The sequence below is a fragment of the Bos indicus x Bos taurus genome, chromosome 2, assembly GCF_003369695.1.
Source record: "Bos indicus x Bos taurus breed Angus x Brahman F1 hybrid chromosome 2, Bos_hybrid_MaternalHap_v2.0, whole genome shotgun sequence".
NCBI classification, from domain to species: domain Eukaryota; kingdom Metazoa; phylum Chordata; class Mammalia; order Artiodactyla; family Bovidae; genus Bos; species Bos indicus x Bos taurus.
This window is the reverse complement of record NC_040077.1, coordinates 67,109,399-67,134,093: the sequence shown is the minus strand read 5'-3', so window position 1 is coordinate 67,134,093 and position 24,695 is coordinate 67,109,399. Positions and strand designations below refer to the sequence as shown.

The 24,695-nt window shown below is 34.6% G+C and overlaps 1 protein-coding gene across 4 annotated transcripts in view; it reads right to left on the bottom strand.

Annotated features, from left to right (window-relative positions):
• DPP10 (dipeptidyl peptidase like 10) overlaps positions 1 to 24,695 on the bottom strand; it is a 1,640,795-nt gene that overhangs the window by 559,164 nt on the left and 1,056,936 nt on the right. For all 4 annotated transcript variants that reach the window (XM_027562155.1, XM_027562148.1, XM_027562166.1 and 1 more), the window contains exon 3: positions 23,011 to 23,106. In XM_027562155.1, the coding sequence (XP_027417956.1) occupies positions 23,011 to 23,106 (96 nt within the window). The remainder of the gene's footprint in view (positions 1 to 23,010; positions 23,107 to 24,695) is intronic.

The window sequence follows — 24,695 nt, the reverse complement described above, 5'->3', positions numbered from 1 at the left end:
GATATAAAACATTTTCTTCTCCAGATACCTTTGTATGTATTACAGATAGATTTACAAAAATTACTACTAACAGAAAGTTTTGTGTTTTTCATTTATTTGTCCTGGGTAAAACAATCAGCCAGTTGAAGAATAAAAGATGGAAACAAGACATTTCTCAAATATTAAACAGAAAAGCATTTGGGCTGCATCTCTGCATGTAAAGACACCATTGTTCCCTCACCCAGTACTACTCTCTGACCCATTTTTGTTCATTTAGAAATTTCTATTCATTCTTGAAACCCCTGCACAAGCTGTATTTCTTTTGTAAAGGTTCCACCACAGAAAGCCAATATTTCTTCTGCTATAAATTTTGTCTTCGGTATATTTCTAACCTCATATGATACCCAAACATTTTACTGAAATAATTTGCCTACATTTCTAACTTACCCTTGAATTAATATATAAATCGTCATTCATCTGTATTTCCAAAACCATACATAGGTGTGGCATATATATGAACTCAGTATGTGTATATTTAAGTAATCAAAACTGCAGAAGAAAATCAAGAAATTTACTCATGTAAAATTTTTTAAAAATCAAAAGAAATTCATGAAATTATATTGAGGCAAGTGTTTTGTTGTTGCTGTTCACAATAATACAGCTTCAATTTTCTGCTTTATTGTGAAAATATAGATCAGTTTATAAAATAATCTCAATTTTTGAAATACTTTTGAGAACATTTCCTTTTCATCAATCATGTCCTTGATTTATTTGATTATGGGCTTCCTGATGACTCAGACAGTAAAGAATCTGCTTACAGATTTGATCCCTGGGTCGGGAAGATCCCCTGGAGGAGGAAATAATAACCTACTCCAATATTCTTTCCTGGGAAATCCCACAAACAGAGGTGCCTGACAGGCTTGTCCTGCCCAATCCCTGGACAGGAGTCCATGGGGCTGCAAAGAGCTGGACATGACTAAGTGACTAACATGCTTATCCAAAGTAACTGTTATAATTAGTGAAAACAGCTCAGTTTCATCAGCAAGTAAAACAAATAAAAGTATATATTTGACCAGCTGGCAATCACAGAAATAATGAGATATAAACTAACCATAGAGTAATATGACCATATAAAGGCAGTTGGTAAATATCATAAATTTCCACAGTGGTTTCAAATTTTACTCAAAGAAAATACTTTTAGTACTTCAAGGAAAAAAGAAAAACAGCCTTTCACAAACTCATATCTGTACAAATGCATAACATAGAGACCTCCAGTAAAAACACCACATAGCATTAAATCACATAAAGCACTAAAATTGCTTTAATTAATTTAAATTAATAATAAATTTTATATAATAAATTTTAAATTAATTTAAAAATTAATATTTCTTCTCTTCCCTCTTGATCATATTTGATTCAAATTAGGGACTTAATTCACCATAACACTTACTGAACATATACACGCTACTATATGTAAAATAGATAACTAATAATAACCTACTGTATTGCACAGGGAACTCTATTCAGTACTCTGTAATGACCTATATGAGAAACTAATCTAAATGTATATGCGTAACTGATTCATTTTGCTATACAGCAGAAATTAATATAACATTGTAAATCAGCTATACTCTAATACCAATTAATTTTACAAAATAATAAGTATCATATACTAATTCAGATTTTTAAAAGAAGTAATGAATTGGAAAAAATGATGGATAGATACATTACAAAGAAATAAATTACTAGTAAAATAAGACTGAACATTATATTTGGATACTTTGCATTTTACTACAAGTGTCCGAATATATCCTTTGATCTTGAAAACACGCTGTGTGCTGTGGTTTCCATCCTGTGCTCCTTGAAGCCCTCAAGCTTTCACAAAGGACTCCAGGGGCTGCCAGGAAAAAAGGAGAGACATTTGGCAAACTCCAGACCTCCTGCAGGATTTAAACTTTATTCAGAGGAGTTATTTTCTTTGTCTCTTCTCTCTCGCTCCTTTCATGTGTGTTTTTGTTAGAACAAAGTCTCAAGACAAAAAGAGATGGAAAACCAAAGCTGTAAGAAGTCCAGGGAGTTCTTTAATAATTATCACAAACTCTAATTTACTGTGAGGCCCCTGAAACAGTATTTGGAACTCACCGACGGCCTTCAACTAAGTGAGATCCCTAAAATTAAGAATGTTCCCAAATTTACACATGAAATGGAAGCACAACTAGGGCATGGGTATTCTTTTTTTCTTTTTAATTCCTAAATTGATGTCAATTGGAAATCTTAAAATCCAATCCAAGACATGGGATAATTTCAAGTTTTCTAATAAAATGTCTCTCAAATATCTTCGGTTTTTATAAATATTAAAGCTATCTTTATTAGCTATTGTGTAGAATTTTAATTTCATTAAAACTTCAAAATAAAAAATTATCAAGCATATAACTCATGTAAAGATGCAGAAGCTCATTAGTGCTTATTAATTAGTCATTGTAACTCCTTTCTGGTGAATAGAGCTGCTTTGATGCTGCATCTCATCAGACTTTCAGTGATTTATTGATCCTAAATTTCCTTTAAATTACAAGGAATGTTTTGGTGATCTGAACAACCTTAGAAGAAGTCAAAACAGAATAAATGTCATTCAGAACTTAAAAAGTAAAAAATGTCCAAAGTTTATTCATATGAAATGGTATCTTACTAGCAGTACTTTCAAGATGTTCTCCCAAAATTCTACCAAATTATGTGTGTGAGCACTGTGTGTGCTCAGTCATGTCTGAAACTTTGTGACCCCTTGGGCTATAGCCCACTAGGCTCTTCTGTCCATGGAATTCTCCAGGCAAGAATACTGTAGTGGGTTGCCATTTCCTTCTCTAGGGGATCTTTGCAAACCCAAGGATCGAACCCGCATCCCTTATGTCTCTTGCATTGGCAGGCAGATTCTTTACCAATGCACCATCTAGGAAACTACCAAATTATACATTTTAACAAATATAGTTGTATTTAGCAATTATCACACTTCGCTAAAAAATAGAAACATCAACCTTTGAGAAACTGGGAAGAATTTCCATCATCTTCTTAAGAGTTGGATTAAAAACTCCAGTATTTGGATCACCAGGCTATGTTGTCATAAATGAATACATAACACACACACACAGACACCCGCACACACATGAGTCTTTTGCTCCCATTTGCTACCATTGTCCATCCCTTGGATCTAAAATTCAAGTGAGTGTATTAACCAGATAATTAAGTCTGCTGCTTAGGTGCTATTTAAAATATCATACATGCTTTACCATACTTTCTCAATCTCTCCTCCTTACAATGTCATTCTTACAATATCCATTAGAATGTCAGCTTTTAGAAAATACTTGGGAAATAGGAAGGACTAGGGAAAACATTGATGGAGCCCATAGGTTTTATAATCTGTAGTCCTATAAGTAAAGAGATACAGACTTGAATACAAGCAAGATGAACCTTCCTAAAAGGGGATTCTTGGGAATGCAACATGATGTTTTTCATTAGTACTGTTTAAAGTGTCAGAAAGTGACTTCCCTGGTGGTTCCAATGGTAATGAATCCGCCTGCTTTGCGGGAGACCTGGGTTCAATCCCTGGGTTGGGAACATCCCCTGGAAAAGTGAAAGGCTACTCACTCCAGTATTCTGGCCTGGAGAATTCCATGAACAGAGGAGCCTGGCAGGCTACAGTCCATTGGGTGGCAAAGAGTCAGATACTACCAAGCGACTTTCACTTGGAAAGTATTAGAGGGGCAAGAATTGAAGAGATGGGAAAAGAGGCAATATTCATTTTCATAAGATGTCACTAAGCTGGAGTCTGCTTAGATGCTAAAAAGTATCAAAGCAGATACAGTTTCACCTGTTCTGTATGTGGATAGTTCGAAGACCCAGCAGAGTCAATAGGAATAAATGCTGAGTCTAGACAGACAGTCTTTACTCCAAAGATAAGCAGCAACACAATGTTTATGATAAAAAATTTACAGAATATAATCTCGGGGACTGAGAGGGAGAGATAATGGCTGATACTAACCTGTTTATGGAAGACTAGATATTTTTCTTAAAAAGAAATTAAAATGAATTAAAAAGTCAAAATGTATTAAAGATCTAAACGTAAGACCAGAAACTATAAAACTCCTAGAGGAGAACATAGGCAAAACACTCTCTGACATACATCACAGCAGGATCCTCTATGACCCACCTCCCAGAATATTGGAAACAAAAGCAAAAATAAACAAATGGGACCTAATTAAACTTAAAAGCTTCTGCACAACAAAGGAAACTATAAGCAAGGTGAAAAGACAGCCTTCAGAATGGGAGAAAATAATAGCAAATGAAGCAACTGACAAACAACTAATCTCAAAAATATACAAGCAACTCCTATAGCTCAATTCTAGAAAAATAAATGACCCAATCAAAAAATGGGCCAAAGAACTAAATAGACATTTCTCCAAAGAAGACTACAGATGGCTAACAAACACATGAAAAGATGCTCAACATCACTCATTATCAGAGAAATGCAAATCAAACCCACTATGAGGTACCATTTCATGCCAGTCAGAATGGCTGCAATCCAAAAGTCTACAAGCAATGAATGCAGGAGAGGGTGTGGAGAAAAGGGAAGCCTCTTACACTGTTGGTGGGAATGCAAACTAGTACAGCCACTATGGAGAACAGTGTGGAGATTGCTTTAAAAGCTGGAAATAGAACTGCCTTATGACCCAGCAATCCCACTGCTGGGCATACACACTGAGGAAACCAGAATTGAAAGAGACACGTGTACCCCAATGTTCATCGCAGCCCTGTTTATAATAGCCAGGACATGGAAGCAACCTAGATGTCCATCAGCAGATGAATGGATAAGAAAGCAGTGGTACATATACACAATGGAGTATTACTCAGCCATTAAAAAGAATACTTTTGAATCAGTTCTAATGAGGTGGACAAAACTGGAGCCTATTATACAGAGTGAAGTAAGCCAGAAAGAAAAACACCAATACAGTATACTAATGCATATATATGGAATTTAGAAAGATGGTAACAATAACCCTGTATATGAGACAGCAAAAGAGATACTGATGTATAGAACAGTCTTTTGGACTCTATGGGAGAAGGAGAGGGTGGGATGATTTGGGAGAATGGCACTGAAACATGTATAATATCATATATGAAATGAGTCGCCAGTCCAGGTTCGATGCACGATACTGGATGCTTGGGGCTGGTGCACTGGGATGATCCAGAAGGATGGTACGGGGAGGGAAGAGGGAGGAGGGTTCAGGATGGGGAACACATGTATACCTGTGGTGGATTCATGTTGATATATGGCAAAACCAATACAATATTGTAAAGTTAAAAAATAAAATAAAATAAATCTGTTTAGTAAATTAAAATGAAATATGATAGTATGTGGCAAATATAACCATAGACAAACTGTAAAGAATAAAATGGATAATTATATGAAGAATAAATATAGTTAAGGCCTTCAAGAGCCAGAATTTCAATAGAAGCATTGGAGGTATTCATTTAGCAGAACTGATGCCTAAATGAAGATGAAAAAAAAGTCATGTGGAAGGTAAATTTGGGGAGCTCTTGAAATATGCAACTTGGTCAAGAGAGGGAAGTAATAACTGGTGTAATGATAGGTAAAAAAGACAGAGCAAAGAATCACCTTAAGCATTATGGGTCTCTTTGGGGGAAGAAACCAGATAATTCTGTTGTCAAAACGTCACTTCTTGGCAAAACCCCAGGCAAACTCTACCAATCACTGTGTCTTCCTTTAAAACCGACCTTTTAGATTGCATGAAATCAATAAATCTACAATCAGAAAACTACTATAGAGGTCAGAAAAGCCAGTAATATAGTAACACTGATTTATACTAAAAATTTCTGATTTATAACAGGAATATAAATTTATAAACTAATACTGATTTATAATAAAGTTTTCCTGGTGGCTCAGATGGTAAAGAATCTGCCTGCAATGCAGGAGACCTGGGTTCCATCCCTGGGTTGGGAAGATCCCCTAGAGGAGGGTATGGCAACACACTCTAGTATTATTGCATGGAGAATCCCCATGGACAGAAGAGCCTGGCAGGCTACAGTCCATGGGGTTGCAAAGAGTCAGACAGGATTGAGCGACTGAGCACAGCACACAACAAAAATAAGAATCACTGGGTTGGTTTTGACTATGACTCTCTGTGTTTTTATGACCTTGAGAAAACCCACAGTTATCACAAGATTCACTTAAGTCTAACACAGGGCTTGGTATGATGACTGTGGATGGTGGCAGGTAATGCACAATTTAACTAAAAGATTACTGAACACCAAAAAGGTGTCAGGCACTGAGATGGACCCCACAGAATTAAAATAAACTCAACATTGCTCTCACTTTCAAATATTATGGTACACCAAGGAACAATTTTCTAAAACCTCTTCCAGTTTTGCCTATCTGGATCAATTGCCAGTGTAATGAAAAGTTTGAAAAATCAAAGAAAAAACAGTAACTTGATACATAGAAACCCAATATAAAAAAAAAAAAAAAAGAAAAGAAATTTCTGAACATAAAAACTCAATAGATGCTCATGAAGATATGGTATATTTTGAGCAACTCACCTATTTTCTGCCTGATTACATGGATCTGCAGACATTTTCAGTTCTTGGTATAAAGAATCAGCTCTAAGGAACCAACCTACCCAGTAGCCCAAAACTACTCTCTTTAAGGGTCCAAATTATTCATATTTTAGAAGTTTCCATATTTGTATTTGTCTTTTATGGTGCAACTACAGATAATGCTGCTGCTGCTGTCATTTAGTCACTAAGTAGTTTTAAACTCTTTTGAGACCCCATGACTCCTGTCCATGGGGTTTCCCAGGCAAGAATACTGGAGTGGATTGCCATTCCCCCCTCCAGGGAATCTTCCCAACCCAGGTATCAAACCTGCATCTCCTGAATTAGCAAGTGGATTCTTTTACCACTGAATCACCTGGGAAGCCCTAAATAATGAGAATAATTCAGCAATATATATTGCCCTGCCGGCATGCAGGAGACCTCCAACAATGTACTGAATTCTAGCATAGTTCCTCTAGTTTGAGATATTTGGTTTTGACTCAAGTGTAATTCCATGACAAAAATGAATATTTCAGGGATCCCAACAGAAACAAATATGTCTAGTCTTTACAACTTGTCTCACCAATTGTGGAGAAAAAAAATATTCATTTTTTAAAATGTGTGTAACTTGATATGGGAGTTTGCCCATCAGTAATCAAAATCCACACTATGACTGGTCATAATAGTTCATCAAGATAATTTAGTTCCTTTGTTAAGCTTTAAATAAACTGAATGCTTTTCTTCCTTTGAATTGCTGAAAGAAGAAATAATGTCCTCTATTATATATATTGCTTCTAAATCTGTGAGGAAACATTTTAAAGCCTACCCTCACAATTATGTCTGTTTTCAAATTAAAATGCGGGTCTGTGTGTGGCACCAAATTACCAATTCATTTGTGAAAATAACTACATGCAAGACATTGTTTTTGGAATCTGAAAATACAGACAAAATTTAACATTTCTGCTTGAGGAAACTGACTTTACCAGTGAAGGTCTCAAACAGCTGAGCATAAACTAGTCCAGGAGGCTTTCTCAAAAACTAGAGAAGACTAGGAAAGCCAGGGTTGAATTTCAAGCAGAACTGAAGCTTCTACTTCTGCTATAGAAAAGAAAGGTTTGAGGACATAAACTCAACTGGGGAACATGCCAGTGTGTGCCTTTTCCATGGTTTGAGCACTTTTCTTTGGTATGGCAAGTTTTGGAGAGTAGAAAGTGGTAGTTTGGTAAGAGCAAATACCAGCTGTGTGTAACCAAGGCTTTTCAGCTCATTCAGTGAATTATAGGGTTTTTAAACAATAAGAACTTTATTGTTTAAATAAACAAGTTTATTCATGTTTAATATTTATATTTATTTATATTTAAATAAACTTAATAAACATTAAGTTACTCAGTTGGTTGGGGATGGGGGGTGGTGCTTCCCAGGTAGCTCAGCAGTAAAGAATCTGCCAATGCAGGAGCCACAGGAGATGCAGGTCATCCATGGGTCAGGAAGATCCCTTGGAGGAGGAAATGGCACTCTAGTATTCTTACCTGGAAAATCCCACTGGACAAAGGAGCCTGGCAGGCTCCATGGGGTCACAAGAGTTGCACATGCCATGGTTTTTCAGCTCATTCAATGAGTAACAGGAACTATAAGTAATAAGAACTGACAAATGTGCCCTCAAATATGATAGCAAGAGTTGGGATTTCAAAGTAGATAGGGAAAGTGATAGCAGGACGTTTAGCAAATTTGGCCAAAACAAAACAAAATTAAAGTAGCACAACAAACACAAAATTAAAGTAGCATGTTTCATGACCTTTTTCTTCTGTACTCTTATCTAGGCAGTTTTTTTGACTAAATTTTAAGATATTAATTTTTTTCTCCCAACTTTATTGAGGCATGATTGGCGAATGCAAATTGTATATATTTAAGGTATACAAGTTGATGTTTATATATCAGTTCAGTCGCTCAGTCATGTCTGACTCTTTGTGAGCCCATGGACTGCAGCATGCCAGGCTTCCCTGTCCATCACTAACTCCCAGAGCTTGCTCAAACTCATATCTATGAGTTGGTTTATATATGCTTATACACTATGTATTAATCAACACAATCAAACTAATTAACACCCATGACCTCACAGTTAGGGCTTTCCTGTTAGCTGAGCTGGTAAAGAATCTACCTGCAATGCAGGAGACTCCAGTTTGATTCCTGGGTTGGGAAGATCGACTGGAGAAGGGATAGGCTACCCACTCCAGTATTCTTGGGCTTCCCTTGTGACAGCTGGTTAAAAAATCCACCTGCAGTGTGGGAGTCCTGGGTGTGATCCCTGGGTTGGGAAGATCCCCTGGAGAAGGGAATGGCTACCCACTTCAGTATTCTGACCTGGAGAATTCCATGGACTGTATAGTCCATGGGGTTGCAAAGAGTTGGATACAACTTTCACTTTCACTTTCACTTTTCACCTCACAGTTAACATTTTCTCTTTTATTTTCTTTTGTGTCTTAGCGGATATCTAGAAAAACAGTACAATTGTGTTAACTGTCATCACATTGCTGTACATTAGATCCTCAGAATGTATTCATCTTGCATAACTGAAACTTTGTACCCTTAATCTCTCCTCATCCTATAACCTGAGGAATCTCTCCCCAGGTCCACTACTTACTAGCTATGGGAGCCTGGGATAGTTTCTAAGGTCTCTGGGTTTGGTTTCTTCAGTAGTGAAGCGGAGATCATAAACACTATTCAGAGCATTGTTGTGAGGATTAAATAAAGTCGAACATTACAAACAACCAATTGCCTGGCACATACTCAACACCCAAGTAATAATTAGATGCTGTGATTCTCACTATGGTACTTTGATAAAAGTAATGCCAAGCATATTGGTTGACTTGGCCAAGGCCATACTATCTAGTGAAATGAATATCAACTCTCCGTAAATAAGAACAGAGACAGAACTTTTTACATGATTTAACATTTTTAGAGAACTTACATCCCAGGTGATGCTCACAGTGGCTCTAGGAAAGACAAATTATCTTCTCAGTCTTGTGAGTAATGACTTGGCTGCTTAAAGAAGTCAAGTGACTTGCCTACCAGATCAACCAGAGACAGATGTAAAGTTCCGATTGTTGGAGGCCTAACCTTTTCTTTGTCAAGCATTCTGCCCTGACATATAGACAGGTTGCTTCTCCACCTCAATGGTTGGGAGGACCTCAGAGAGCAACATAGTCATCTAAAATCAACAGTCAGAAAAGATTATGCAGTACTTGGTGCTACAAGAGGTGTTACTCTCTTTTCTTATTAAGAGAGTTTATATTTTTTATAATCTTTTGAATATAGTAGCATCTTTGTGGAATTAAAACCCAAGAATGGCTATGTAAAAAGTATTTTGTCATGGGTTTATACCATGACTTTATGTTGACATGGGGAAAAAATTATGAAGTCTCAGAACTAAAGTTGCACTCAGAGATCTTTTACAATTTTCTATCCATTATATGAATCCTACTAAGGCATCCTTATCATGTGATCACCCAACCTCTCTGTAACATTAATAAGGAATGGAGAAATCACTACTTTTTACTTAAACTAGCTGCATCAAAAGAAAAATTAAACAATTAGCAAAACTGGTAATGACAGAAAACCTAGTGAACATTCATACTCCTAGGAAAAAGTGGGAAACATATACATATAGAACTAATTAATGTGTGTAGTTTTTCACTTACAAATTGAATATCATCAGGGACCAGGTAGCTGCAAGCTACCTGCTTTCAGATGCTATTTAGAAGAACAAAGAAGTGACAGGTTAATGGTTTGAGTACACAACTCCAGTAATGAATATTCAAGCTCATTAAAACTGGCACAGGTATTGACAGCACAAAGAAGTATGCCAAGGTGTTATCAACTGAAAGTGCAAAGTGAGATCAGCTTTTAAATTACGTTTCAGAAATTCCATATGGCCAGTCAAAACAAAGAGAAAACAGTGTTATGTCATATACTGGAGGTTTCTGGTATGGGAACAAGAAGCAAAGGAATTTCTGTGAAAGCTGACACAATTCCTTAAGGTTTTAGGCCAAAGTACCAACTGGTTTCCTAAACCAAAGAACTGTTAAAACAGTGGTTTATACCATGACTTTATGTTGACATGGAGAAAAAAAAAATTATGAAGTCTCAGAACTAAAGTTACACTCAGAGATCTTTTACAATTTTCTATCAATTATATGAATCCTACTAAGGCATCCTTATCACATGATCACACAACCTCTCTGTAACATTAATAAAGTGAAAGTGAAGTCGCTCAGTCGTGTCCGACTCTTAGCAACCCCATGGACTGCAGCCTACCAGGCTCCTCCGTCCATGGGATTTTCCAGGCAAGAGTACTGGAGTGGGGTGCCATTGCCTTCTCTGTGCGATCGACTTGGAGGAGTCCTATCGCCGGCACTCGCTGAGGTTAGGGGTTCGCCGGCCGCCAGGGGGCGCCGCGGCCTCACGCCGTGCGGGCCGTTGCGTTTCCGGGCACCGGGGCCCAGTGGAGAAATCACTACTTTTTACCTAAACTAGCCTCATCAAAAGATGGAAGACTATGCTTGTTACATGTAACATATTTCAGTTGAGCAGACATCCATCCCCACAGGCTTTCATTTTTGTTAACTCTGAAATCTGCATGAAAAAATCAAACCCCTTACTAACAGGATTGCCTTTTGCATCCAATGATGGTTCTGATAGCACCTCCAATTTCTTGTTTCTCGAGGTCTGATTTTTTCAATCATATTGCAAGAATTCACACTCATAATTCTGGTTTAATCTCCTTGCCTTTACCCTTAAAGATAAATGTATCCATTTCCCTGGTGGCTCAGTGATAAAGAATCTACCTGGAGATCTAACCCATAGGAGACATGTGTTGGATCCTTGATCTTGGTAGATCCCACATGCTGTGGAGCAAATAAGTCCATGTGCCATAACTATGACCCTGTGCTCTAGAGCCCAGGAGCTGCAACTAATGACCCCACGTGCCACAATTTCTGAAGCCCATGCACTCTAGAGCCCAAGGTCTACAACAAGAGAGGCCAACATACCACAATTGGAGAGTAGCTCTTGGTCTCCACAACTGGAGAAAAGCCTGTGCAGCAATGAAGACCCAGCACAATCCAAAATAAATAAATAAATATATATATATATATATGTTTTTTTTTTTTTTTAAGGTATGTTATATCATTCAGAATTAGCACAGGAACCATGGAATCAGCATGCAGATCATTCCAGATCATGAATCCATCAGCATTCCAGATCATAAAAGATCAGCATTCCAGATCAGCATGCAATCCTCCCCTCTAGCACATCACCAACAACAACTCTCCTTTTTTGCTTCATTTAGATTTATTCCTTTCATTTTTCCAGTCTTTTGTATTTCACACTCATATTTGTATCCTTGGCTGAATAATTACCATAGCATGTTGGTAATCATTCACAAGTTGATCATAATTACTTAGAGGCTGATTACACTATTTTTTTTCACTTTTATGTATAACAGAAAAAGTTAAATTATAAAAATTGTATAATAAATGGCATGATCAGAATATCCCCTTCTCAGACCTTCTTCACTGCCCCTAATTCTCAATGTTCATTTGAAACAAGACACAACTAATATTTTAACTCATAAATAAATGCATAGGTCATTAAGCTATTATCATTATTGATGATTAAAATCTTGGCATCTTACAAGACAAGGTAAACTGCATTATCAGATTAACTGGTGTCATTTGGTAAGTCTCTTAGAAACTGATATGGAGTAGAATCAAGTTTTGAAAGTGATAACAGAGAATTTTAAAATTCGTCTAATATACTGCTAATAATAATAATAAAACTTCCACTTAAACTAGATAATAGGAAGTTCAGAAGTATGCATTGTAGTCACATTGCCAATTACTTTAAGGCCAATTGTGCAACCACATGCAGATTTGGGTAATCCCAAGTGAGAAAACTGGTGCCATCTCATTGATATCTAAGTGACTGTGTTATTCAATCAAACCCACTGATCAAGAAGAACCTGAGGTCCAGCACAGCAATGGTGATGAGGTCTTCCCAAGGGGAATATTCAGCTGCTGAGCCAGGCTCCTGAATCCCAGTGGAATACTCTGTTTTCTAGCCACATTAAATTTTAAATCCCACATTAAATTCTGTGCACATCTTATTTCAGAGTTCTTGTATAAATTGATTAGAGAAGTTTCACTTTTCCAACATTAATTATATAGTTTATGCTTAATCTTACATCTAAAAACTATTTTCTATACGTGTTATATCTTTTCTTAATATTATATTTCTAAAACTTTAATTTGTTTATAGTTATTATGCTCATTGTTGCCTGAAATTGATAGTACGATATATTACCTCAAAGCTTGAATCTGCCTCCTTTTAGCTGTGTGGACCTGATAAAGCCACATTTGCTTGAAACTTCAGTTTGTTGATTTATAAAATGAATGTATCTTCACTTAAATTAGAGAACTATAAATATCATGTATGATAAGTTAAAAATGCAAGCATGGTTACTAGCTCCTATTAGATAAATCTCAAAATAACATATTATGGACATTAAAAATAAATTAATGAAAGAATATATTACAAACTTTTTGCAGCCCTACAGGACTATATAAAAATAGTATTTAATATTTACCAAAAATAAAAGATAAATATTGAAAAGAAATAGAAGTAAAATGCTAGATATACTATTGTATGTGCCTCTTTGAGCAGATGTGAAACCAAGCCACTGTGAACAAGATGGAACATTTCAGTTGACTAAATGCTCATGCTTGAAATGAATTACTATAGAGAATCTTAGCCTTTTACTGTTAAACAAAATTATCTCAAGCAATTCTTCTAACTAAAGACTTTCTGAAATGTACCTGTGTGTTTAATACTTGTTTATCCAATATAACATAGCAGAATAGTTGATTGTGTGTTACCCAAAGGTCTCAATGGCCCATCCCCTCTGACTACATGACTAACACAATTAAGTAAAACTGGCCTTAGAAAGAAATGCACACCCCCCTGCCCCGCTCCATACACACAAGCACAAAACATGACTCAGGCAAAGCAAGTTGCATTAAAAGCTTTATGTGTAAATGTCACTATTTTACTTTTTTTGCAAGACTTTTTTTTTTTACAGTTACAATTGATGATACAAAAATGATTATGCTTTCTCAAAATCACCTAAAAATTCTGTTCAAATTCAAACTGTCAGATATGAGTCAAAAGAAATCTTCCCTTATTATTACTAACCTTCCTCTTAATATGTCTCTCCTTAAGCCAGATATGTGTTTTTGATAGTTTATAAACAGTACTAAAAATTAGTTTAAGGAAAATACAAAAATAGTTCACTGAAGACATTTTCTCTAGGGTGATGTATTCTGCCCAACATTGAACATGGAAAACCTGGGTTCTGGCCAGACTTAAGTGCTGATTTTGAACTGGGGAGACGTGAAGAAAAAAACAGTGGCTCAACTTACTCATGTATAACACAAAATTAATGCCCACTCTGCCTCCAAACAAAGTTTTTCAAAGAAACACAAATATCTAAGGCATGTTGAAACATCTTAAAAAAGTGGAAGAGTAAATGTAAACAGGAATGTATCATAAACATATTAGGTGAAATTCCTATTCTAGTTCCAAGGAAAATGATATAGCTGGTAATGATCTGAGTAACTTCAAATTCTTCTGTTTTAAAATCATAATTTAATAATATGATTCTGCTAAAGTAGATCAAAGTATAACAGGTATAGTAAAATGATAGTATTAATATTCTAAATATACACCAATCTGAGTTGATTGCCTTTTTTCACCATTAATTTTAAACACACACACAGGCATAGGACATTACAGATAGTTTACACACTATGCCAATTCCTATGACCCTGTCATAATACTTCCTTGTTGTTCCAGGGACATCCTCTTTCTAGTCTTGGGCTCATCTGACCTCTACACTAAGACTGAACTTCACCTTTTCCATAAAGATGACTCTAGTTATTCTTAACTCAAATTGATCTTTTACAGTTCTTTTTTTTTTCCCCTCAGTAATGACCCAAGAGTTTATCATCAAATTGTTGTCTGATTATTTCAGGCATGTTATCTTCATCTAGTTTCTGAATTCCCTGGGTACCATAATTATATTTTATTTCTTTTAAACATGTCAGTGGTTCATGTATATATTAGCCATAACTACTATCACATATAAGAGGAAACTGTATCAAGTAAAGGAGAGGCAAAGAGAATAAAAGAGTTCAAAAACCAAAATGTGCTGGAGTTCCTGTATCATATCAGGGACGAAGTGTGGAAAATGGAGATGTGGTTTGGATTCTGGGGAAAAGAATGTTAACCAAACCTCATCATAGTCTCAACGGAACATTTCTGGCAACTCGCCAATTATCTCTACTTTCTACTCCAATCACAGTATTTTGATTCTTCACATTCTATATCAGAATAGATACTGTAAACAATGGGGAATGCATTCATAATTTCCCTGACCAAAAAAAACTGTGTTTATTGATTTTTACATCCTATATCTAGAAGAATTTTTGTCTATTCTCAGTAAATATATCTTGAATGGATAAAAGGATAGATGGATAAATTGAGGGAAAAATAGATGTCAAAGTGTCTATTAATCTACATTTGTGCTGAGAAACCCAGTTCCTGGGCCAAAAAGCCAAGACCAACCATGATTATGTGGAATGCACTGTAAGTACACAATCTGTTTTATTGCAAACCTTCTAAATGTCAACAGGTTCCACCTGGAATATACAGAACTGTGCAGGGCATATAGTTTTGGAATTCAATAATGCTTGATGAATATAAGCATAAATGTTTCTTACCACTCACACAGACTTTTTTGTTCCCTTTAAAAAATCAAAATATACTTTTCTACTATAAAAAGTAGGTTGTAACATGAAAGTTTAGTTCTCAAAATCTAAAGTTCAGTTTATATTTTCAACTCCCTTTAAATACTCTTAAGTAAACCATGTGTTATTTAAACATAGGAATTTTATTTTCCTAATATTTTCCCCCTGAAATGTTAACACTGGATTTTATGGGTAAATCATTTAGTATAAATATTATCACTTTAACATAAGCTGGAATCTTTAAAATATTTTCTTAAAAAACTATATTTTAATTTCAAACAAAAGTAGGAATACTTTCAACTGGTATGTAAAATTACCACAGTTTGATTTTTATAGTAAATATTTTAATTTTATTTTTGATTTCTAATGTTTTTAATACAGATTAATTTAAATGTTCATGAAAGCATGTGGAGCATATAAATCCCATAGTAATAAAGAGAACATTTTTGGCAGTATGCATAAAAGTAAATATGCTTTAATGACATATTATCATGCACACTTTAATTTTGGCAGGAAGTGATCTACTCTTGATAGCAAGATACTTTGACATCCTTACTTTAAAATATATCAGGCATGATAAACTAATTAAATTATGTTTCAATAAAAATATAAATTACTCTCAAAAACTCATAGTCACAAATTCAACTCTAACTTTTAAAAATATCAGCTTTGCTGATGGTTATATATAAAAAAAAGAAAAAGAGAGAAAAATTAAAAATAAGTTGAAAGAGTTAAAATTTTGAAAGAGTTAAAATTTTGACTCAGGGCTGGGAGTCATAATGCTGTCAGAAGTGTAACTAGCTCCTTGCACACAAATAAATCCATTTTCTGCAACACAATAAAATTGAACTGAGGGACAAAAATCCTTGCATGTTAAAACAATGCCAAACAAGCAAAGAAACAAATCTGATTATTTTGTCTGATTTCCCTAAGTATGAGTTCCCTTATTACTGTAAATATTATTGGTACTATTTCAGCAATTTGTTTTATTTTTCATGAAGATTACAAGAATGGTTTTTTACTTTATATTAAAAATCTTGAATATAATTTATCAGCATAAGCCTGCTGGAGGTATTTTAAAGAATTATTAATTACCCAGAGCATCTCTAAAAGCTGTCGTCAGGATCTCTACTATTTGAAGATTTATTAGGTTCCAGATTTTTGCTTTTCATATGTGTGTTCTTATTTTTTTGCATTTACCTTTTATCTTTGTGTTTTATAAACTATAGCTTGTTTTCATTGTGCTCTTACCTATAGGAAATATTATCCCAAATATTGATGAAGAAACCAAGCTTTGGAAAGCTTTTTAAAATAGCTGAATTTTTTTTCATCTTCTTTTATCTGGTTAATCTCCTTTTAAGGACTTTTTCCTATTTTCAATATGTCATACTTCGACACATCATTTTGAAGATAACAGGTTTGAGTATCATGTGATAGATAAGTTCAGCTGGCTCCAACAATTAGTCCAATAAAATCACAGTTATATCCAGAGCCTCACACATGATCACTCATCCCAGCTAGCCATTAAAAAAAAAAAAAAAACACTGCAAAATCTCATATATGGGATGGATATTGGCAAAGACAACTTTGTATAGATTAAAAAAAAAAAATCTATGCGCACCATAAGAAAGAGAACCATAAAGAAACTTATACTGATTGTGGGTCAAAGGGGCCCACCTTCATATACCAGGAAATGTATCTCACTGTGCTAAGTGAACTATTTTGAATCCTAGTTGGATCCCAGCAATGTGCTAATTGATGGGTTGACTTTTACATCAATGTGACACAAGTCCTATTTCTCAGGGTTTATTGTCTCTTAGAACTGAACTGCTCTTAGAGTGACATTGCTAGACTTCACCCAACTGCAATTTGTTGACCACTGGTCCACAATGGGGTAAGTTTAACTGAAGATAAGCATTTAGATGCTTTGGTAGCAACTTGACAGTGTTGCAAGATCCAAATGCATGATAAATGAACTAATTTATTAATACCTGAGCAGAAGCTTGGCTTTCTCCCATGAAAAATTTCATGGGTCTCCTGACCCCCAGCATGTGTTATGGACTTAACTGTAGTCTTTTCACTATACCCCAGATGTACTTAAAATCCAAAATCTGTTTTTGATGGATAAATGATTTATAACCTACAGAATAAATTTTGACATTAGCTAGTGGTAAAGAGTTGAAGATAGAGTTTAAAAATATAGTATCATTTGATTCCTTTTGTATAAAACTTTAAAGTCAATATCCCAAAATTGTTAAAATTGCTATAAGATCTCTACTTCCATTGCCATCATCCTTATTTTAGAGACTGATTTCTTCTCACCAATAATGTTATTTTAAAAAAAAATAGAGATAGTCTAGATACACAGCATCCCCTGAGATTAGTGTTGTCAATCTAACCTAGATTAGTTACAAGAAGGAAGCTAGTTCATTTCCTACATTAAAACCTCTGAATATTGTTGACATACTAGTTTCTGTTCAAAATCTGAGAATTGGCATGTAAAGTGAATAACCACTATTTCTCTCACTGTTTGTTTAATTCTGATTTAGGAATTACAAAAATTACCAGTAACAATCCTTTCTATGAGTTGCCTGTATATCCTCTCTCAAAGCATGATATGAAATTTCTTTTTTTGGAGCCCATTTTTATTGTGGTATATATTATATTTTTGCAATGTAATTTTTGAATGGTTGATTATAAGAAGATAAATTTGGAGACTGTATATGAAATGCCTATTTATCACTTTATTTTCTAGTAATTCATTTTTTATTGTATTTTTCAAAAATATAGATTCATACCAAATAAGAAATAAAAACAAATTATTAAATTTTAAGATAGTGGTCTTTCATAATAGTTTTAGAAGCACTGTCTTAGAGTAGGTTAAAATATGTTATAATCAAGGCAGAAATTTCTATATGAGAGAATCAGCCTCTGGGGTTTACAGGAAGATAATGTCCCTTACTGATGGCAGGAAAAGGAATAGTCACTGTCTTTGCACCTGGAAATCAGATTTCAAGTGGGATAAAAATGTAGGCTGTCTGACTGGGGAAGGGATTCCAGGTACAGAAGACCGTGTGGACAAAAGTACCAAGTCAAAAGAACTTTTGAGACCTATGAAAAATATCAAGTAGTTCAATATCTCTAAAACATAATGTACAGTAGAGGAGTAGGAAAGAGGCCAAGCTTGGTTCTGAGAGGCCTGGAATACACTGGGAAGACTTTGAAATTTATTCAACTGGCAAAGGGGTCCCTCTGATTTTTTTGAGAAATAACTTTACAATTTTTAGCTGAGCCTTACAAAGTTATATTTGCCAGGAGACTGCTGGAGGTCTAGAGACCCATGAAACTTCTTATTTATGAAGCAGTCTGTGATTAACATATACATGCCTCTATATATAAAACAGGTAATCAACAATGACCTACTATACACAGGGAACTCTAGTCAATATTCTATAATAACCTATATAGGAAAAGAATCTAAAAAAGAATGGATATATGTATATGCATAACTAAATTTCTTTGCTGTACACTTAAGACAAACACAACTTTATTGCAAATCCACTTGCAAATAAAAATTCACTTGTAAAATAAAAACTGAATTAAAAATTTAAAAAATAAAAACTAGTTATAAAATCACATAAATGTATACATTCATTAAATAAAATTTAGAAAAAATGAATATGCAAAAAGAAAAAAAAATCAGGTCAAAATCCAGGCATTTGTAAACTTTCACTGGTATACAGGAGAGACAGTGTGAACCATATACTATCCACTCTGTTTTAAAGACATCTTTGTTCACTTTTTATACCGTGCTGTTTTTAGTCACCAAGTCATATCTGATTCTTTGTGACCCCATGGTCTGTAGCATGCCAAGATTCCCTGTCCCTCACCATCTCCTGGAGTTTGCCCAAGTTCATGTCCATTGCATTTGTGATACCATCCAACCATCTCATCTTCTGTTGCCCTCTTCTCCTTCTACCATACACATCAATAAATATGCTTATACATTTTTCTTTTAGTGACCACATGAGTTACCATTATATGGATACACCTGGGAAATGACATGATTGCAATATTCAACATGAAGGATTAGTCACACTGACATCTGTAACCATGAGGCTATCAAGGAGGTAATTACTGTATGTGTTAAAAATTGGGAATGGCACCTCAGTGAAACAGTGAAAGAAGATAGGCTTTATACTTTGAACATATTGATTTAAAGAAGGCTCCAACTCTTATCAGCTGTGTTTTGGATAAATTTTTTGCTTTAGCCTTAGTTTTCTGGAGTTCACCATTATAACTTACATGCTATGTATGAAATACATTCATAAATATCCAGCACAAAGCCTAGCATAGAAACCACTCAATATTAGATTTTTCTTTGATGATGGATTGATCCTCAAATGTATGTGGGAGATGAATAACATTAAAGAAGATAGATGTCCAGGACTCAAGGTGACATAACTAGGAAGAAGACACTATAAAAATGGAGATTTCAGATATCTGAGTAGGTATAGGGGAAGGCAGATGTTCTGCTAACCAGGAACATGAGCACCCATCCAAGGCTGCATTGACATTCAAATATATATTAATGGTGAAGGAGCATAATGAATGACATTACTGTACTTCAGCCTACACATATCAGGGTCATCTATAAGCCTTCAGTCTCCTTCACTAGCAATGTATTAAATAATTACATATATATATGTAATTATATATATATATGTATATAATATATTATATATGTATATAATATATATGTAATATAATTACATATTATATTATGTAATATATGTAATAACAATTAACTAAAGTTTGCAAATGAGCATAGGTTAGACTCCTTCCAAATGAGCATAGGTTAGACTCCTATATAATCCACTTATATACTTTGGAATCCTGGTGAAACATTATTAGCAAAAAGAAGCTCACATTTTACATCCAGACATAATCTGTGACAATGAAGCCAGGGTTACACATTGTACTCATAGTTACCATTGTATTTTCTGGCTTTGTGAGGAATACATAAATAGGCCAAGTATCTAGTGATTGCCAGAAAGGTGATCTGGATTGCATAACAGGAATAAATGAAGACAAATCTATTCCCCTGCTCAAAAAGCAACCCAGCACACACAATCTCCTGACAGTGAATCAATTCCTTCAGTAGGATTTATGAAGACGGCATGCCTCTAAGAGCTTAGATTTTGTTTAATCCTGTTTAAAGGGTTGTTTTATGTCAAATTCTTTTATAAGTATTATTGATTTTAGGTTTTACTTAGACTACAATAATAACATTGCAGCTTTATCCAAGGATATAGTCTCAAAATCAAGTTTACCAATGATTGGTAAAGAAATTATGAAAAAGTGATTAAAATGACTTGCTCCAAATAACACTATTGTGATACCTTGTAAAGCATTAGAGTAGAATGTGTGCCCTAGATATTGAAATATGGCCTAATTTAGCACGCGGTTCACTGCTTACACATCCCTCCAGTCCTTTGGTACTTCGATACTGAAGTGCAGGTACACACAGGAGTAAATGACTTTTAAAATAGCCCAATCTAACCTGAGAAGGGAGATGAGACCCATGATTTTTCTTGCTTTCCAAAGTAAAAGACTACACAAATTTCTAACAGTTTGATCAAAATCATGGTGAAGAAAACAGAATATTATTCAGCATTTCAAATTTAATGACTCACATTTTTTTTGATCATCTCCTTCAGTAGAAAATACTGGCTAGCAAGTAAAAAGATGACTTGCAAAATTACATTAGCACATCAGGAGAACAGTTTGTGAGAGATCCACTTAGAATAATACTAGAAAATTATACCCCTTCTTAACATTTAGTAATAGTACTCATCTGAAATAAATCACAGTTTTGTATATCTAAAATAATCATAATGCAAAGGCAACAATATGGCAAGACTAAAGTTTATGAAGAATTCAGAATGAAAATACACAAAAATAGATTAATAAAATCGCTATCATATTTTCTCTATTTGTAATATCATCAGCATGATATTTATCTTGCAACCAATTTCAACTGAAACTTGAGTTTATAGAAAAATAAAACTGAAATTCAATTAAATGCTTTCATTTATTTATTCAAAGAAAAAAAATTACCTTAAGTGCTTGCTAATCTCCAAAAACTGTATCTATGATAGGTAAACAAGTATGATTTGGCCCCTGCCCTAGTGAATTAAATTACATTATTTTTACAGCTTCCATAAATTAACACTTAATTTGCAGACATAAAAGTACTTAATTAGGATATTAGAGAAGAAAGGATGGACTGTGAGACAGTACTTATTAGATAAAAAGGCAAAGCTCTATGCTTTGAAATAATCTAGGCCTTGAAGATAAAGCAAAAATATATACATGTTATGTCTAAACAAAGTGAAGGGCAAAGATTAACAGCTATCAAGCCACAGTGATGGGGCTTCCCAGGTGTCCCTAGTGGTAAAGAATCCACCTGCCAATGCAGGAGACACAGGACATGGGTTTAATCCCTGGGTCATGAAGATTCCCCCAAAGGAAGAAATGACAACCCACTCCAGGATTCTTGTCTGGGAAATCCCATGAACAGAGAAGCCTGGAAGGGCTACCACCCACGGAGTCACAAAAGAGTCCTACTTTACTTAGAGACTACAAAACAAAAACAACAACCACAGTGATTACTATGGTTAGGCAAATTGTAAAACTCAAGGAATGGAAATTTGATTTCCTTCTTTCTTCTCTAAAAGACAATTTTTAGTTCTTTATTTATTTTTGGCTGTATCATGCTACATGTGAGATCTTAGTTCCCCAACCAGGGATAGAGCCTCTGCAACCTTCAGTGGAAACATGGGGTCATTACCACTGGACCACCAGGGAATCCCCTGACTTACTTTTCACCAACACATTTCTTATGACTGGATTACACAGTAACTCCCCCCACAAACTCCCATAAAGACAAACCGAAGTCCCTGGAGCCACTAGGTGATGTGAGTTAATTAATTAATTTAAAATCTAAATGTTTTTTAAAACTTTTTGAAAATAACAAAATAAGGAATAACCTAGAGAAAGCTGAGGCGGGTTTCTTAGTCAAGCCAGAAAAAGGCAAAATGCAATATATTCCCATGCTCTTTCTGTCATTTCAGCTTTGTTACAGTCCCCTTAGTTTGTGGCATTTAAACTTAAAAAAGAAAAGCTACAGAGAAAAGAAAATTAACTTGATTGTCAAATTTGAAGCACTTACATGTAGGCTCCCCATATCTATACTTCTACGCCAATGAGAATTACCTAGAGAAATGCTAGAGATATAATATGTGTTTCAAGTCACATAATTAATGATTATGAGGGAAAAGCAGATACAGAGCAGTCAATCTAATGTTTGGGGGATGATTTTATTGAAGACTTATCTTAAGAAAAGGTTTTTATTCATAAGAGCCAAGGTGTACATTTCTGATTAAATGGTATACAAAATCATTGAAGAATAATGTCAATTAAAATATTAATACAAATCCCATTATTTAATTTTCACCATATAGAACATGAAATAAACATGATGTATAAGAACATACATACATACCATTGATCCACCGAGCCTCTGGATCATGAAGCACAAAGTCTTTCCTGAAGAGGTCTTCTAAAGACAATCTAGTTTCTGATGAATTTGTGAGTTCATCTAAAATAAAATAAAATTTAGGTTAGACACTTATGTTACTTTTAAAAACTAATAAATTATAATATTTGGACTATTTTGCTTCAAAAACATGTTAATAACAATATAAAATGGCAATGTTAATGTTCTTTGGCTTTAGAAGTTTGTTCCATGACTTTATGTTGTGATATATAATACGAAAACAGTGAATTGTGCCTCAAAGGACACATTTTTCACTGTTTAACCATAATCCAGCCCACTATTTTCCAAAATAACTTCAACATATTCTAATGATAAATTTACAGTTTTGTTATAAATATCAAAGATGAAGAGGTAAATGTTATAAACAAATATGATAAATAAAACTTCCCAAATTCACCAAATAAACAGAATAAATGCCAAATTTCAACAAATAATTACCATCCAACAAATACTGAGTCTAGGAGTCAAATGCAAAAATTGCAAAAGTAATACAATGCCAGAATATGAATGAAAAGTATACATTCATATTAGTCCCTGACACATAAACTAGGTGTATTTCCCTTTAAATTCCAAAATCTAAGAAATAGAAGAACACAATTTCCCAAGCACCAAAATTAAACACAGCAAGCAAGTTTTTAGATGAAAAAGTCTATACACAAGTTTGGGATATTTTATTTTCTTTGTAAAACAATGCCATTGTTTATTTACTGTATAAAACCATCTTTGTGACCTTTCAGCTGTTACCTAAACTCTTGTTGAAAATAAAGTCTTAAGAATATATGCTAACATCATTACTGCTACTGCTGCTAAGTCACTTCAGTCGTGTCCGACTCTGTGCGACCCCATAGACGGCAGCCCTCCAGGCTCCCCCGTCCGTGGGATTCTCCAGGCAAGAACACTAGATGTTGTTTTTTTTAAAGGCTCAGTACTTATTGCAGCAAGGTTTTGTTTCTTCCAGTAGAAAAGTTGGGGCAAAAAAATCAATAACTTTAAATGCAATTTCCTTCAATATGAGTCAAGCATGTATTTAACCCACAAAATAATTGCTCAGAAACAACTGAAAAATAGATAACAAGTGGAACTAGTGAGAATCATGTGATCCAAGCCTAGAATAAAATTATTTGCAAAACAAAATGCTCCATTTGACAGTCTCATATGACAAAATTTAAAATTACCTTATTCATTCAACAAATAATAGGGCTCTTAATTTTCAAGGTGTTAAGTGAAGTAATATAAGGTACAGGAGACATATCTGTTTCATGTCCCAAGGGCTTCACACAAAGCAAGAAAGAATATGATAGATGTCAGAATGAGGATATAGAGTGCTGTATAAACAGAAAGAAAGGAAGGAAAATACCTTGCAAAAACAATCAGAAAAGACTTCAGTGAAAAACAAAATGAACAAATATCAACTATTGCTGGTGGGAATGAAAAATGGTACAGATACTTTGGAAGACAGTTTGGTGGTTTCTTATAAAACTAAGCATATAATCTAACAATTGTGTTCTATGGTATTTACCCAAATGAGTTGAAAACTTACAGCCACACAAAAATTTGCACATGGAGGGTATGGTAGCTTTATTCATAATTGCTAAAACTTGGAAGCAACCAAGATGTCCTTCAGTAGGTGA